Source organism: Triticum urartu, chromosome 6 (genome assembly GCF_003073215.2).
Source record: "Triticum urartu cultivar G1812 chromosome 6, Tu2.1, whole genome shotgun sequence".
In the NCBI taxonomy this organism is placed as follows: domain Eukaryota; kingdom Viridiplantae; phylum Streptophyta; class Magnoliopsida; order Poales; family Poaceae; genus Triticum; species Triticum urartu.
In genome coordinates, this window is record NC_053027.1 from 377,475,139 (window position 1) to 377,492,667 (window position 17,529).

A 17,529-nucleotide genomic window follows, 5' to 3' on the forward strand; every position below is an offset into this window, starting at 1 on the left:
ATTCAGCAGAAGAAGTGGAAGTAGTTGATGCTCAAGGAAGGAAAACAAGGAAGAAGAAAGTGAAGCTCAAAAGGTGGAGGCCAGAGAACATGAAAGAGGTGAATTTTCATATAGGAATGGTGTTCTTGACAGTGACTGAACTAAGGGCAGCAATTCAAGAGTACATTGTGAAACAAAGAGTGCAAATACGATACATTAAAAATGATAAGCAGAGGGTTAGGGCTGGCTGTGTTGGTGATTGTCCCTGGTTCTTATTTGTTGCACCCGATAGCAGGACAAAATCTTGGGTTGTGAAGAAGTATGTGGGAGAACATACATGTGAAAGAGAGTGGGCACTGAAGCAATTCACAGCAAAATATCTAGCTGCCAGGTATGTGGAGACTTTCAGAGCAGATGAGAAGATGTCCTTGCAGAACTTTGCAAGGCTTGTTCACTTGGACTACAATATGCTTCCTACTAGAAGCAAGCTAGCAAGAGCAAGAAGATTTGCACTAAAGCAAATACATGGAGATGAACTGGAATAGTAAAATTTACTTTGGGACTTTGCAGCTGAAGTTAGAAGGTCCAATCCTGGAAGTACAATGTTTGTGAATACAAAAGCTGGAGTTTTTGAGAACTGTTACATGTCATTAGATGCATGCAAGAGAGGTTTCTTACTTGCTTGCAGGCCAATTATATGCATTGATGGGTGCCACATTAAGAACAAGTATGGTGGAGTGATGTTGACAGCTGTTGGAGTTGATCCCAATGATTGTATCTTTCCCATTGCTATTGCCATAGTTGAAGTTGAAGACACTGTTACATGGAAGTGGTTTCTAAACACATTGAAGGAGGATCTAAACATACAAAACACAGCAGGATGGACACTTATGAGTGACAGGCAGAAGGTATCAGTACTGTAGCATTTCATTTGTCATACTGTAGCATTTCATATATAGCATTTCTTTTGTCATACTGTAGCATTTCATATATAGCATTTCATTTGTTTTCTATACTCTGTGTATGTAGGGGTTGATCAATGCTGTCAATGCACTGTTTCCTGATGCACAACATAGATTTTGTGTTAGGCACCTGCATCAAAACTTTGCAAAGAACTGGAAAGGCGATGTTTTCAAGAATAAGTTGTGGCAAATTGCAAGAGCTACACATGAGGCAGACTGGAAGAAATACATGCAATAGATGAAAGAGATGGATCAGGGGGCATTTGAGTACTTGGATGCAATTGACCCAAGACAGTGGTGCAAGGCCTATTTCCAAGAACTCCCAAAATGTGATTTGCTTTTGAATAATAGTTGTGAAGTGTTTAACAAGTAAGTACTAACAGTAGCATCTCATTTCTCTAAAGAACTGTAGATACATACTTGTTAATAGTAGCATTTTATTAACAGTAGCATTTTATTTGTTGCCACTGTAGATACATACTTGATGCTAGAGAACTGCCCATTGTGAGTGCTCTTAAGAAGATCAAGGACCAGTTAATGACTAGGTTTTATAGCAAAAATGTGGAAGCTGAGGAGATGTGTGGTTCTATTTGTCCCAAAATTAGAAAGAAATTGAACAAAAACATTGACATGTCCAACAACTGCACAACTTTGCCTGCTGGGCAACATATCTTTCATGTCAAGGGCATGATTGGGGAATATGAGGTGAACATACAGAAGGAAGAGTGCTCATGTAGGGCCTGGCAGCTCTCTGGAATTCCATGTAGACATGGAGCAGAATGTTTAAGATATGAAAGAATTAAACCAGAGGTTGTTGTCAACAAGTGCTACAGCATTGGAGCTTTCAAAGCAGCTTATGGAAAAGTCATAATGCCATGTAGTGATCCTAGGGTGTGGCCTAGAACTAATGGCCCTCCAGTGGCACCACCCAAATATGAGAAGCAAGTTGGGAGGCCTGGGACCAAAAGGAAGAAGAACCCACTAGAGGAAGAGAATGGTACTAGGATGAGCAGGCATGGCATTGTGGGGCATTGTAGTGTGTGCCAGCAGCCAGGGCACAACAAAAGAAAATGCCCTGAACTTGGTAGGGGCCCAGCAGCACAAGTTGCACCAGAAGCAGCAGCAGGAGATGCAGCACAAGGAGCAGGAGATGGAGCACAAGTTGCACCAGAAGCAACAGCAGGAGATGCAGCACAAGGAGCAGGAGATGGAGCAGCAGGAGATGCACCAGTAGGAGATGAAGCAGCAGGAGATGCACAAGCAGAACAGGCACAACCTGAACCTATTCAGGTTATTCTACCTGAAGAAGCAGCAACACTGCCAGCACCTAGCCACAGAAAAAACTGCCAGTAAAAAGGCCAACTTACAAGGTGTTCATTTTTTCAACATTTATGCATCTGTACATTCTTTCAACATTTATGCATTTTTACATTGTAATGCCTATTATGCAGAAAAAGTCATGCCCACAACTCTCAAGTAGAGCATCCAGTTTGGTTTCACCTTCAATGACTTATGATCTTGCTTCATCTACTGTAATGGAAATCCTGCAAGACCAAGTGAGTGTTAATTACTTTCTTGTACTGTGTATTTTCCTAATAATTACTAAGTGTTGCAAATGCTTCAATTGTAGGTTATAGCTACACAACAATCACAAACATCGTTGCCAGCTCCTCTACCAGAGAGCCAGTTCCTTGCATCCTGTAGAGATGCCCTGCCCCCTCCAAGAGTGCAAACTACTGCAACACTTGGCTTGAAGAGAAGGAAGAAAGTGAGAAAAACTAAGGAGAACAAAGCCCCAGGAACTCAGAACTGAAGAGCTACAAGATTTACACAGTTTGGACATATTTTGGACATATTCTGGAAAGAAGCAGTGTAGGATGTTGTCTTTTTTTGGTTAGGAAACAAGATGGTTTGTAATGAAACCTGATGCTGGGATGTGCCTCTGGGTTTCACACAAACCATGGAAAAGAGTACTCCCATGGAAATGTAATGCTATTTCCTACTTTTGTTGCACAACTTCAAGACTTTGTAATGTTGAACCCATCTATCTATCTATCTTTCAAACTACTTCTAAGTTCAATCACTGTTTATTTGTGTTGTCAATGCTATTGAAAAAATGCTGCCACAATACAGAAAAAACAAACAAAATGCTGCCAAATTTTACTTCAATTTCATTACCACAGTACATGATCAATATCTAGATAAATCAACAGTGCATACATCAACACTGGATACATCATACTACCACATCACTTCTTAAAACCTACATACACCACTACTGCAATCAGTACAACAAGTGCACTGAGAATACTCTTACAAAGAAAAATGAGCTCATTCATCTTCTTCACTACATCTGCATTCACCACAGTCTCAACAGTGCTCTGCATTGCTACTGCACATTCCTCTTGCACATCTATTTCTTCACTTGCAATGACACCAGCCGAATCAAAACTGCTAAATCCATGGCTGATGTACCCACCTTTCACCAAAAAATCATAATAGTTGTCTGGTCCATCTTCCCAATAATAATGTTGGCAAGGATTTGGTGGAATCTGACACAAATTTAGTAACAAAGTTCAGCAAAAAAATAACACAGGAACACACAAACATCAAATCAATAGGGGCATTTGTAGAAAATCTTACATGATGATTGGGGCATTTGTAGAAAATCCTGCCAGGATTTGCCTCCGATTTTGACACAAGACGAATTGTAGATCGAATGCGGCAGCTAGGGCAAAGTACCAACGGCAGCATCCCCGCCGGCGGCTGCACCGAATGAGCTACTGTCCTCGGTGGAGATGTCGGTGGTGGAGACCGCGCTGCCAAGGCCATGGATGACCGCGATGGACCAGGAAAATTCCTCCCGTGGCGCTTCACCGTGGAGGAGCTAGCGGCGGCAGACATGGCGCTGGGCGGCGGCGGAGGGAGCAGAGCGGGGTGGAGGAGACCTAGGGACGGGGGAATGGGAAGGACGGATTAATCAGGGGCCAAATAGCATATAAGCCCAACCGCTAGGGGCGGGAAAACTCCCGCCTGGGCCCTCTGGTGTCGAGGTGGCACTGGTCAGCGGCGGTCAGACGAGATTAGGACCTCGGATGAACAACTTAAAAAGATATGGGACTCAAATATGCATTTTGAAAGAATTAGGACTCAAGTGACACTTTCAGAAAAGAATTAGGACCGCGCTTGCATTTTACTCCTCTCCATTCCCTAATCTCAAATCAGAAGAAATCCGGAGGGGGAGAAGAGAGGGCGAGCTCCAAGGTTCTCTTCAACGAACCAGAGGACGAGAGAGAGGGGATGGCTGGCGCTGCTGTTGGAGTGAGTTCCCCCCTAGTTTTTCTTCTCCATCATTTTGTTGTCTTGTTTCTTGTTTGATGCTTCACCGTAGATCTGTAGGGGATTGGGGGTAGTTTTGTTTGTGGATCAAGTGTAGAATAGTAGGTTCAAGTCTATAATGGACTCCAGGATTTATATGCATTTTTTTGTATCCTTATTTGTTCAAGCATTCAAAAGATTGGAGGATTGATTTGGATGTGGTAGTTTGTACGGTCAAGATCAAGTTGTATTTTTTGTAGTGTCTCAAAGGGGCCGACCAGAGTGAGCGGCTGCTAGGCCTTTTTTGTAGTGTCTCAAAGGGACCTCACTTTTTAGTCTTTTTGATTTCACTTTTTTTGTTAGCTTCTTAGTCTGAAAATGGATTTTAGTCCAGGGGCTTGTTGTGAGTCAGCAACATGAGGTCCTCGCCCAAGCTAAGTGCATGTCTGCTGCACTGTAGGAGTTTTATTACTGTGCCCATGTATCCACTAGAGTAGATAGGATTTTTGTATGTCTATACTTACCCCCGCAAGATGAGGTATTGTTCTTTTCTTTTGTTTGTATTAAATATCTGATTAGGAGTTTCAAGCAGAGAATTGCGTCCATATTTTATACTTTTTTAGGGTTTTTTTTTCGTGTTGAAATGCACAATAGTGTCTCTCGCTCAGGCGCGTGGATCAGCAATGTCGGTGTGGCAGATGTGAGTATGATGCTGGTTTCTTTTTTGTTACAGCTAGATTCACTTATCTAATCCAGATTTTTGCTTTTTTTCCTATGTTTTTTGAACTATCCAGTAAAGTTTAGTTTTACAACTAGTAGTACTAATTTCGTTTTTTAGTAGCCCAATAAACTGAGATGAAATGGTCTATTTCTTTTGGACTGTACTAGAAGTAGGGTTATCAAGACCGCTTTTTCTTCTTTATGCTTGTAGGTAGTAGGTTTTATCGACATCCTCTGTACATAGTGTATAGTATAGTTCATTTGTTTACACCCTTTTTGTACATCAGTGGGAGTGACAATCTAGATGAATGCGTTAGGCTCTTTTCGCTAAATCAGTAGCATGTTTTTGAAATTTTTTCTATCAAAACAGGAGAAGATTTTTACTACTGATTTATTGAATGTATCAGTAGGAGTAGGTATGTTCATTTGTTTTTGATAGTCCCTATATAATCAGTAGCTTGTCGTTTCTGAAAATTTTCTATGTAAATAGTACATATTATTGCTGAAATCTATCATTAGGGAGTGGCCTTGTTTTATTTCTTATTTTTGCTGATACTTTTATCTATTTTAAAAAGGAATGATTAATGAAAGTAAGTATCCAGCAACAGCATGTTTTATTTTAGTTTCTTTTTTCTTTTTCTGCCGAAAACCTGTATGAATCAGTATGATGTTTATTCCTTTTTGTATATGAAATCAAGATAATATGGTCTTTTTGATGGATCCCCACATTGCAAATTTATTTGTTTTCTTTTTTTTGGTCATTAGTGGCGACGCCAATGATATCTCATCATTATCTCGAAATCTTTCTCGTCGGAAGGATACAAGTTTTTTCCTCTAAAAATCATTTTTTAGCTGAATATGTATGGGTCTCACTAGCACAAATTTATCGCTTTTTTATGCGGCACAGGAGATGGTGTGCAGAGTTTGTTTGAGCCCTTGCTACCGCGAGAGCAGGACAAGTGGGATGAGCATGTTTGTCTGGAAGGAGTTCAAAAACGCAGGGGTAACTTCGCAACCTATATATATATAATTTTTTATTATTTTTCCACTGTTCTGATCTTTATTTTTAGGTACTTATCATCATAGAATTATTTTATTGTTGTTGAAGGTTGATATTTGTTGTTCTCCCAGAGTTTTGAACTTGATGGGCGTTTATGTCATGTGCAGTAACCTATGCTAGTTCTAGACTGATTTTTTTAGGTTGTTTTGCATCTTTTTGACTTTTATATCAGTGCTCAATTCATTTTTTCAGGCAGTTTTGATGATCATTTTTTTGTTGTTCTTTTTTTGTGTTCAACACACAATAGGTTGTGCCATGCAACGAAAGAGTTCGTTTCAACGACCTGACAGGGGATACACTGAAGTTTAAGGCAAACAAATGGACGTACACCGTTAAGTGTCACAAGGGGCCCAGAAAGAGCATAATGTATGGTAGTGGGTGGAGGAAATTTGTTGCAGACAACAAGTTGGGGAAGGGCCAGCTGGTTCTCTTCTACCTGGACTAGCCTTCCCCAAGGGCAGTTGTCTGTGTGATTCAATTCGGGAATGGTGCCGAAGATGAAGGATCTGAGGCTGAGAATGACTACATGGAAGTCTCAGATGAAGAAGACGAGGATAGACAAGCTGGCAACAGTGATGACGATGATGATATTGTTCGCACTCAGGAAGATGGGCTGCTTCCGCTCAACAATGGGTTCATAGGGTTGGCATTTGTGCACCGCCTCACGAGGACTAATATTCTTTTGGGAAGCATGGTATGTATCCACTTTCTCACTGTTTTTTTTTCAGTTTTTCTTTTTGCATGTTTAGTTTTTAAGTAAAAGGTGCAAGCACTTTCGTTGCAATTTTTTGCATTAGTGAAACTGTTAATTCTGAAATTATTTTACTTTTGTTTTTATTAGTTTAACTATAAGTTAAAACCTTTTTTGAAATCTGCATTTTTAATTTGTCTTTTTTGTGTAAACTTTGGTTTTTATTAACAGAATGTTCGAAATCCTTTTTTCTATTTTTTCCAATGATTAAGCATATATGTTTCAGGCTGTCTTTATATCTCTCTTTTTTATATATCTTTTTTAACGTGCATTTTTTATTGTCTTTTGTAGATTATTAGTTTTTCCAAACGCCCCCATGAACGAGCGAAACATTTTTTTCCAAAGATGATTTGGAAAATGAAAAATAACAATGCATATGTGTGTTGTTCATTTTTTTGGAGGGTCAGTAGGGATTTTTCCCTACTATAGTTGGTCAAATTTTTTTTGGAGAATTTTTTATTAAGAATTGTTGGGCAATCAGTTAGAATTTTTGTGCAGAAATCATTAGTTTAAGAATTACAAGCCTTTTTTCCTTCTGTTTTCTTTAGCCTTTTTGTTTGCAACTACTACACTATCTTTTTTTCTCTTAGTATGCCGTGTGTGTGTGTTTAGCACATGAGGGCATGGGTGCGCGTTTCTTTTTTTAGGAGACAATGTAATTTAAAAATACCACTTTTTTATAACAATTTGTAATTGTAGTTGGGGGAGGAGGAAGTTTTGTAAGTGGGTTTTCATAAGAGAGGACGTTCTGACAGATAAACACACCCATGAATGCAAGTGCACGTTGCACACACCCCAACTACCATGGCAACGGTTGGAGAGCGGTGAGTGTCGCATCGCCGGTAGGGAGAGCGGATGGAGGGGTCGCATCTCTCTCGGTATGGTTTGTTTGTAAGTGGAACGGTAGGATAGGGGTGGGGGTCACATCTGCAGTAGTAGAGGGGTGGGAACATTTTGTTTTGTCGGAGGGGGCGGCGTTGAGAAGATGGGGCCATTTGCATGCCCCACAACAGGCACACAACTATATGTCTTTATAACTTGGTTTAAACTTGACTACAGGTAGAGGGGCCAGTTGCATGTCCTACAAAAGGCACGCAACTGCATGTCTTCGAACCCGAGCGCAACTGGAGACCTTTGTTTTGTCGGAGGGGGCGGCGTCGAGAGAGAGGGGGGCCACTAGGCACGCAACCAGATGTTTTTCCCAGCATGGTCACAACTGCATGTCTTTTTAGAACTTGGTTGCAACTCGACTTCTAATTTCGTTGTATAGGCAGAGGCGTCAGTTTTTGCACATCCCACAATGGGCACGCAACTGTATGTCTTCTACCTTGGTCGGAACTGGGGGGGCCTTTGTTTTGTCGAAGGGGTGGCGTCGGGAGAGAGGGCGCTAGTTTCATGTCGCACAACAGGCAGGCAACTGCATGTCTTTCTAACTTGGTCGCAACTAGGGGGACCTTTGTTTTGTCTAGGGGGGGTCGAGAGAGAGGGGGCTAGTTGCATGTCCCCACAACAGGCAGGCAACTACATGTCTTTCTAACTTGGTCGAAACTAAGGGGGACCTTTGTTTTGTTGGTGGGGGTGCAGCATGAGAGAGAGGGGCCTAGTTGCATGCCCCACACTAGGCATGCAACCGCATGTCTTTCTAACTTGGTCGCAACTAAGGGGGTACCTTTGTTTTGTCGGAGGAGGCGACATCGAGAGAGAGGGGCCCAGTTGCATGCCCCACACTAGGCGTGCAACCACATGTTTTTTCCGAGCATGGTTGCAACTACATGTCTTATAACTTGGTTTGCAACTCCACTTCCATTTTTATTATACGGGGAGAGGCGCCAGTATTTTGCATGTCCCACAATGGCACGCAACTACAAGTCTTCTAACTTGGTCGCAACTTGGGGGGGGGCTTTGTTTTGTCGAAGGGGACGACGTCGAGAAGAGTGGGGCCCAGTTGCATGTCACAAACTAGGCATGGAACTGCATGAACTCCAACTTGGTCGCAACTAGGGGGGGCTTTGTTTTGTTGGAGGGGGCGACATCGAGAGATAGGGGGCCAGTTGCATGTCCCGCAACAGGCATGCAACTGCATGTCTTCTAACTTGGTCGCAACTAGGGGGGTTCTTTGTTTCGTCGAAGAGGGCGGCATTGAGAGAGAGGGGCCCAGCTGCATGTCCACGGCAGGCACGCAACTGCATGTCTTTATAACTCCATGTCTTCTAGCTTGGTCGCAATTGCATGTCTTATAACTTGGTTGCAACTCTACTTCCGTTTTTGTTGTCCAGGGATAGGCGCCGGTTGCATTTCCCACATTGGGCACGCAACTGCATGTTTTCTAGCTTGGTTGCAACCGGGGGGGCTTTGTTTGTCGAAGGGGTGGTGTTGAGAGAGATGGGGGCCAGTTGCATGCCCCACACTAGGCACACAACTGCATGTCTTCTAGTTTGGTCTCAACTACGGGGGATCTTATGTTTGTCGGAGGGGGCAATGTTGAGAGAGATGGGGCTCGGTTGCATGTCCCACATTAGGCACACAATTGCATGTCTTCTAATTTGGTCGCAACTGCATGCCAACTCGACTTCCATTTCTTGTTGTACGGGGACATGCGCCAGTTGCATGTCCCATATGGGCACGCAACTGCATGTCTTCTAGCTTGGTCGCAAATGGAGGGGCCTTTGTTTTGTCGGAGGGGCGACAAAGAGGGAGAGAGGTGGCCCACTTGCATGCCCCACACTAGGCATGCAACTGCATGTCTTCTAACTTGGTCGCAACTCGGGGGGCTTTTCTTTTGTCGGATGGGGCAGCATCGAGAGAGAGGGGCCCAGTTGTATGCCCCACACTAGGCACGCAACTGTGTGTCTTCTAGTTTGTTTGCAACTAGGGGATCTTTGTTTTGTCGAAGGGGGCGGCGTCGAGAGACACGGGGCCCAGTTGCATGTTCCACAATAGGGCACGCAACTGCATGTCTTTCTAACTTGGTCGCAACTGCATGCCTTATTACTTAGTTGCAACTTGACTTCCATTTCTTGTTTGTACGAGGAGAGGCGCCAGTTGCATGTCCCAGCATGATGGGCACATAACTGCATGTCTTCTAGCTTGGTCGCAACTAGAGGGGCCTTTGTTTTGTCGCAGGGGGCGGCTCAGTTGCATGTCCCACACTAGACACACAATTGTATGTCTTCTAACTTGGTCGCAACTGCATGCCTTATAACTTGGTCACAACTCGACTTCCATTACTTGTTGTACGGGGTCAGGCGCCAGTTGCATGTCCCACAATGGGCACGCAACTTCATGTCTTCTTGTTTGATCGCAACTAGAGGGGCCTCTGTTTTGTCGAAGGTGGCAGCGTCGAGAGACATGGGGCCCAGTTGTATGTCAATGAACAATACCAGCCTGTGACCACAAACATGTTATGTAGTTTATTTTTTTCAACTATGCATGTGAAAGTCAACAAAAAATGCACTTTATAGTACCTCTGGGTCAGCAGCAAACAGCAACTGTGTGTAGGTCATGTTACCATTTCCAAGGAAATTCATCACGTGCATTTTTCATAACAGTATAAGTTTCTTTCTTTATCAATCTTATTTTTTCACAGAATTACAAGGGCATGATAGTAGAGCAGCAGGTCATTTATGAAGCAGGGAACTTAAAGAGGGCATAAGCAATCTTTTTTCTTCAAGAAAAGCTCGTACATGTGGTGCAAATGCACTTGGAGATGGTTGGAATGCCAAATTCATCGTAGGCCTGTTATTGATGCACATACTGGACACCATGGTACTGCTGCCATGGAAACACAAATCATGCTTATGTCAGTTTCTGGGATGGTGACACATCTCAAACATATGTATTTACAATCTAAGAGATTTTTTGTTTTCGCATTTTTTATCTTACTTGGACTGGGGTCACCAAATTATGTGGAGCTGGAGCACGACTGCTTGGAAATCTCCGTGCCAAAGTATTCACTGGCTGCTACACGAAATGCAGAAGACAGTATGTGTCAATCTGAATCCATGACATATTTTTTTAGCTAATGCAAAGAACCATGTTCGTTAGTTTATCATATTCAGAAACTGTCAAGAACAACAAAAAAATTTCAACCTTTTCTCTGCCCACAGCAAGTGTACTACATGTTTAGTACATGTCCTGAACAGTATGTGTGCTGGACATACAAAAATTAGCACTGTATGAAAATTATTATCTTTTTTGTCATCAACTACTGAAACCCATGCTTCTAATATACTACAGTTTTCTTTCTTTACTTTTTTTTCTTCGGAGAAACTTGAACATCAGGCTAAGACAAAGTTGGAGTTTTCTGCCATGAAGTTATCTCAGAGACAAACCTGTGTGCCCATCAGGAAATTTCCATACTGCTCCAAGATTGATGCAGAAAAACAAAGGGGGAGAAGAAATTACAAGGTTTTCAGGTCCAAAACGAAAAAGGGAACAAGAAATTGAAAGGAACAAGCAAAAGTTTTCCTGTCGTTTGGCTATACATGGGCTCTTTGCTTTTCTGTTATGTGTTTGCTGCGTCCATGGGCAGGGACACAGGTACAACGGGCCAAACAAATAGCAAAAACAAAAAACAAACAAACAAGCAAAGCCCACACCATAAGCCCATCACGGGAGTATTAAAACCCATCAGGAAGGGATGCTAAACTGACCTAATCTGTCAGGGATGACGTCAGCCGACTGAGACTTCAAGTCTCAATTGACTGAGACCTAGACAGTCCCTAATCTCAATATCAGGCGCTATGAAATGATCATTTAGAGCTTGTCTGTTCCAGCTTTTTGTAGCCTCATCAATAAGATCCGAAACCAATTCCGGAGCATCTTGTGATCGCGCACATATAGGTCGGAGTATTACACTAAAAGCCTAAAAAGACGCACAACACAAGGGGGCCTGCAACCTGTTACCGAAATCTTTTCTGAAAAAAACCTGTTACCGAAATCATGTCCGTTTATCCAAAAGAAAGGGAAAAAAATGCCCTAAAATATTCTTTAAAAAATCACGCTGGTTAATTCGTCATGTAGTAGCTTCAGGAAAGAAAAACATCTCTGCCTCGTGGTCCTACCACACTAGTGCCCCTCAATTCTGGTCCCACTTACCAGTTACAAATCCTTCTCCTCTTCTTATACCCTTGCTTCCCACAAACCCTAGCCGCCAGAGCAGCCCTCGTCCCCGCCGCTTCTTCTCACGCCCGCCGCCTCCGCCTCCGCCTCCGCCAACCTCCTGGTAATTTCTCTTCTCTCCCCTCCCCTCCCCCAGTCCCGCCTCCCGCCTCCATCAGCGATTGTACTTCTCGACGGTCTCACGGATACGGTTGCTTCCGCTCCGTCGGATTTTTCAGGGCTGATCCCAGCGCCTTGAGCCAAGATGTATCTCCAGTTCTACACGAACGAGAAGGGTGAGAAGGTTTACACCACCAAGGTCGGATAATATATTCCCTCGCGCTTACCCGGTGATGATCTGTAATGTATTTTTGACCCCGTGCTGATGCTTTTCTCGCTCCTGTACCGCAGAAGGAATCCCCTCTCGGTGTGCCGACGCAGTCTGCCCACCCAGGTATACCAACTTCCTTTCCCTGGTTTTGTCTTGGCTGTTGGATCTTGTTACATGTACATTATTTGCCTTCGTTAGAGTTTGTACATAGTATGCCAGCCTCTTGTGCTGTAAAAGAGGGGTATACATGTGTGATTGTTATGTCAGGTTGCAGTACCAGTCTGCTTGTCTCAGACTTCAGACATGTAGGCATGGTATGTACACATACTTTTTGGAGAAACTGTAGGTGTTTTTGTGTTGGTCTTGGTCTTTTAGGAGAATTTGTTCGCGAGGAGATGTTTTCTTTTATCCATTGTACGATAACTTATCCAAAGGATTCGCATCAAAACAGTGCTGAATTCATGCTGGGAACATTGCTACAATATCTAATCAATTTTTCAGCTTGCTTGACCTGCTTTGTATTATTGTTTTGAGTGTTGGAACTAGGAACCGATTCTTAAAGAGCATTGTGATGTACCATTAGTTGTTGTTGCTTTGTTATTCAGCAATGTTTTCTTACTAGAGTTATAATTGATTACCTGGGGATCACAGTAAGAATTGAAGTTCCCATCTGAAATTGTTTCTGTTTTGAACCCATCGATGCTGGAAGATTTACTTTCTATGCATTTCTATTATGGTTGATTCTGAAAAGTTAAGAGTCCGGAAATTGCCCATCCTAGTTGCCTTGAGCTCTGAGGTGTGTGGGTAGATATTTGTAGAATACCTCAAATCATATATGTTCTTGGGTGGTGAGCTTCTCCTCTTAGAAGCACTGATAATATATGCCCGTATGCCCGTTTAACCTGTAGATGAGTTGTGATATCTTGGTTTTCTTCAGTTGAACATAAGTGCTGTTCTGCTATGTACTGTAGAATGTAGATGAGTTGTGATATCTGTATTTTAGTTGTAGAATGTAGATGAGTTGTGATATCTATGAGTATTCTCACGCTAAAGAATGGTGCTTACACAATTGCTTCTGATACAGCTCGTTTCTCCCCGGATGACAAGTACGCACGTCAGCGTTACCTGTTGAAGAAGAGGTTTGGATTGCTGCCAACCCAACAGCCCGCACAGAAGTACTGAAGCACTGGATGGGTCCTCCTAAGAGATCTGTTTTCTTTGCTGAATGCTGTTTGGAGTGTAGATTAGCTATGTGAAGAGAGAATCATTACTGCTACTTATCTTGCTTGTTATTGCAGTACCTCTGAATGTAATGCTATGCTATCGATGGATCGTACTCTTTTGTACTATGTGCTCACTGTGTGACTAAATCATTATTTTTTCTGTGCTACAAGGAGAGGATTTCTTGTTATTCTGCTGATTATGTGATGCTCAGTGAAATCGCTAATTTGTGATCTTCACACGAACAGCTTCTGATAGTGTTGAACTACCCTTGTCTTCTTTGCTCCAAGCGATCAGCTGCCGTTGACACCCCAGCGCCCCTTAGCGATTAAAGTTCATGGGCAGGTGGATTTTTTCTTTCATTCTCATTCTTTATCTTTGTATTGGAGTTGAAACTTGTCCAGTTTTCTCGTTCACATCTTGTTAACGTTGGAGTTCAAATCTGAAACTTGCTAGCTGTAATTATTGTTTGTTCAAAGATGATTGTTTGTCTTGAAATTTGACAAACCAATGGCAAAGTAAAAAGATATTTATTTATTGAACTAGGTAGTTTATGCCAGTCATCTTAATGGACTGTCTGAACTTTCAGTTGTAGTGTTTACGAACTGAACTGAAATTGCATGCTAACCCAGTTGAACTTATTACGTATGAGCTAGAGAAAGATAACACCATGCTTCTTTTTATTCACAAATGTGGCTGACATCCTCACCTTGCCTGTTAATGAGGAATCATGATGTGCGTTCATGTCTAATACTCCCTCCGTTCCAAATTACTTGTCGCATGTATGAATGTATCTAGATGCATTTTAGTTCTAGATACATCCATTTTCTGCAACGAGTAATTTGGAACGGAGGGAGTACCAGCTAATGTAAGGAGCGACTGGCAAGGTAGCAGGCAACCACAATTTCCAATTTTGCAACTTTCACCTAAAATGCACACAGGCAATAGCAAACAGCCCCCATATAAGAATCATTGCCGCTAGGCAAATTTGGATGGTGCTCTTCAACTTGCATTTGGTGAAAACAAATATTATGTGTAGTATTAAAGAACAGAGACAATGAAACTAGACAAGCGCAGAGACAAAGAGGTTATAATGCCATGTGTATCACTGACTAGTGATACTAACTTACATTGTCAAAATACAATTGCTCAAAATGTCCACAATATCCATACATATGCCACAAGTTCTTTTGAGGGGTTGGGGGGTTGAGGATGTATTGTGAAAGCAAAATGATGCATTGCTATTAGCGGGAATAATGTATTGCATATGTGTACTGAGTTGCAAAGTAAGCAATGATCATCCGCACACCACTCCACATATAATATGACCTTTCAGCTATTCTGGTGAAGAAACCAACTCAACGTCCCTGGAGGATGGATCATCGTCTTCATATTCAGATATATCATCACCAGTGCTAATTATATCTGTGTTGCTTGCCTGCCTAACAAACTGACCCCGCACCCTCGGCCTTGTTTCAGCAACTTTCTTCCGATTAACATACCTCACCTTCTTGTCAAAACAGCGGTCCTTCCTTTTCTGCCTGAATTTTGCAAGTGCTGCAGCCCTCCTGCCAGATCGACTATGTCTTTCCTCGGGAATTGGTGTGCTTGATACCGACGACCACACATTCTGCGTTGACAAATGACTTGAATGCACATTCATACCAGCAGGACTATACTGATATGATTGCATCGATGCACCATGGGATTGGTGATAAACATTGTATTGATGGAGCATTGTTGGTGGTGTATGAGCTTGAGCAGTGTTTATGTTTCCTTGGAAACTTTGAACTGAATGAAGTGCCATGCCATGCTCTACCATCCCTGGATAATAAAATGGGTAATGATACACAGGAGGGTTTCCTGAAACATCTTGTTGGCCCTCATTCCTTTGCTCCAGATGCAAGTTAGAGGAAGAAAAGCACACCAAAGGATACTGCATAGGCGTCTCAAAAGCTTTTTCATCCTGAATATTTATACTACTATTAGTGTCAATTCTGTCGGTCGCACCAGAGAAATTACCCTGGTGATCCATAACATCTATCTGATTACCCTCTCTCTGTAGTTCATTATCCAATGGGTTGTTTGCTGGAGTGCTTGATTTAACATATGCTAGAAATGCAGATGACTCAGCTATCCTCAAATTAGTCTTTATTGGGCGTGAAAACATTCCTCCTGGAGATGCTGGTAAAAAGATAAGCTTTAGAAACCGGCTGAGAACTATGAATGAGTAGGTAGCATGAGAGGGGACAAAACAAAAACAGCTGAAGAGAAAAACAAAGGTCAGACTGAAGACACTTACATGCTTTATCATCATCTTCCGCAATGCTAGGTAAATTTTCCAATTGGTCTGTTTTGGGGGGGTCCACAGCAGGAGACTGGGGATGATAAGAAAAGCAAGGGTTTAATAAGTAACTTAATGCACAGCAATGAGCATCTCATCATTGTACAGCATATGTGGTAAAAAGCACATATTTGCGGCAACATAAATTTTGGAAGACACTACAGAGAAAGAAAGAGAAAACCAATCATCGGACAGTTGTAGAACTTCCTACATACAGATAAATTAGTTGATTACCTCGTATTCATGTTGACTCGAGGTATTTGTTTCATGATTTCTATTTCCTTTCGGCTTATCATCTGTCTCGTCCGAAAGGAGTGTGGTGCTATTGGTATTGGCATCACTAGGTTCCGACAGCACCAACTCAAGATTGTCAATGAAGAAGTTTTTCTCGGCCAAACCAAGCTGCCAACACCAATATTCAATTTAGGAACAATTCATAAACAGTACAGCAATGACCGCAGGCAGACCAGCTTAGAGCATTCTTTTAAAAACTACTAGTGAAGGTGAAAAAACAGATTGTGATTTACCATCCGTCTCCTTCGCCACACATGGGTCCAGAGATTCAACAGCTCATTCATGCGAAGCGGCTTGACCAGGTACTCTGCTGCCCCGAGCCGCAAGCACTTGACAACAACAGAAACCTCGTCTCTGTTGGACATCACTGCGTAATTGCATCCGTACGATATCATTACTACAAGCATGGCACAGGAATTGGACAGAACTATGGGAACTGGATGACAGCTTACTGATGATGGGGATGTGGCGCAGTTCCTTGTTCCTGCCAATGTACTTGAGCATCTTGAAGCACTTGGAGACTGGCAGGTCGACCTCGGCCAGGATGATGTCTATCTCAGCGCCCTCGCAGTTGAGCATGTTGATCACCTGCCGTGGAGACTTGGCGCAGGTTACTGAAAAAATAAAGCAGCACCACCGAGCACCAGAGACATCATTAGAAGACAACATGGCGATACTAGTTGTACTAGTAATAATAAGGCCAACGGCAAGCAGCAAACACATGATTAACAACAAGCCTAAGGTGAATTGACCTTGGTAGGAGCAGTTGCAGAGGAGGCGAAGCACATCCCGTGAGCTGTCGGGGTCGCTGTCGCAGAGGAGGATCCTCACCTTGCTCCGGTCCACGAACGGCTGCCCTCCGCCTACCCCGGCGCCGCTGCCGCCAGCGCGACCCCCCTCGCCGGCGCCCACCATACCCAAGCCCCAGGCAGCCACCTGTGCGCAATCAGCAGAGACTTCCCACGGGCGCGTTACGAGGAATCAGCAGAGCCCGCAGCCAGAGGAGGAGCAGACGAAGGAGGACGAGGCGGCTGTTGGATCTGCGGACGTCTCCTCCTCCATGTATGCGGCAGCTGGTACCCCCAATCAACTCGGCTCCCGGCGAGCTCCTGTGGCCGGATGATGATGGGTTGCGGCCGGTTCAGCAGTGACCTGTGCTAGGAACGGCGGCCGCGCCCGGCGGCGGCTGCCTCCGCTCGTCGCAGTCCGCCCCGCTCCATTGTCTGGTGGTATGCTAAAACTATTCGGGGCGGTGGCTGGTCTGCGACGGTGGGATGTCCACTCTGAGATATTTCCGTCGCCTTTTTTCCTCGCTTTTCACTATGGGGTGGGGGCGACACGCGGCCCGCCCGGCTCCGCAGGGGCAAAAGCCAAACCGCGCCGGCGGGTTGGAATAGATAGTAAACCGAGCCGCTCGGCGGGTCACGGCTCCGGGCTGAGCCGGGAGCC

At 43.4% G+C, this 17,529-nt stretch overlaps 2 protein-coding genes across 2 annotated transcripts; one reads left to right on the forward strand and one right to left on the reverse strand.

The window, feature by feature from the left end:
* The first annotated feature begins 11,869 nt into the window (after positions 1-11,869).
* LOC125513589 (H/ACA ribonucleoprotein complex subunit 3-like protein) lies at positions 11,870-13,632 on the forward strand. The gene is made up of 4 exons (XM_048678727.1): positions 11,870-12,014; positions 12,130-12,209; positions 12,302-12,344; positions 13,306-13,632. Exons 2-4 carry the CDS (start codon positions 12,156-12,158, stop codon positions 13,401-13,403), a joined length of 195 nt encoding a protein of 64 aa, XP_048534684.1. The 5' UTR covers positions 11,870-12,014; positions 12,130-12,155; the 3' UTR covers positions 13,404-13,632.
* Positions 13,633-14,512: 880 nt separating this feature from the next.
* LOC125513588 (two-component response regulator-like PRR1) lies at positions 14,513-17,395 on the reverse strand. The gene is made up of 6 exons (XM_048678725.1): positions 16,833-17,395; positions 16,533-16,694; positions 16,314-16,447; positions 16,021-16,188; positions 15,745-15,820; positions 14,513-15,626 (listed from the first exon to the last, which is right to left on the reverse strand). The coding sequence occupies exons 1-6, from the start codon at positions 16,993-16,995 to the stop codon at positions 14,779-14,781; spliced, it is 1,551 nt and encodes a 516-aa protein (XP_048534682.1). The 5' UTR covers positions 16,996-17,395; the 3' UTR covers positions 14,513-14,778.
* Between the last annotated feature and the right edge of the window lie 134 nt (positions 17,396-17,529).

What these genes read in the sequence shown, in the direction of transcription:
- LOC125513589 (XM_048678727.1), top strand. Translation starts at nt 12,156, where the DNA reads ATGTATCTCCAGTTCTACACGAACGAGAAGGGTGAGAAGGTTTACACC. An exon ending in AGAAGGTTTACACCACCAAG is followed by an intron (nt 12,210 to 12,301) that starts GTCGGATAATAT and finishes CCTGTACCGCAG; the next exon opens with AAGGAATCCCCTCTCGGTGT. An exon ending in GACGCAGTCTGCCCACCCAG is followed by an intron (nt 12,345 to 13,305) that starts GTATACCAACTT and finishes CTTCTGATACAG; the next exon opens with CTCGTTTCTCCCCGGATGAC.
- LOC125513588 (XM_048678725.1), bottom strand. Translation starts at nt 16,995, where the DNA reads ATGGTGGGCGCCGGCGAGGGGGGTCGCGCTGGCGGCAGCGGCGCCGGG. An exon ending in GCGCCACATCCCCATCATCA is followed by an intron (nt 16,448 to 16,532) that starts GTAAGCTGTCAT and finishes GCAATTACGCAG; the next exon opens with TGATGTCCAACAGAGACGAG. An exon ending in CGAGTCAACATGAATACGAG is followed by an intron (nt 15,821 to 16,020) that starts GTAATCAACTAA and finishes TATCATCCCCAG; the next exon opens with TCTCCTGCTGTGGACCCCCC.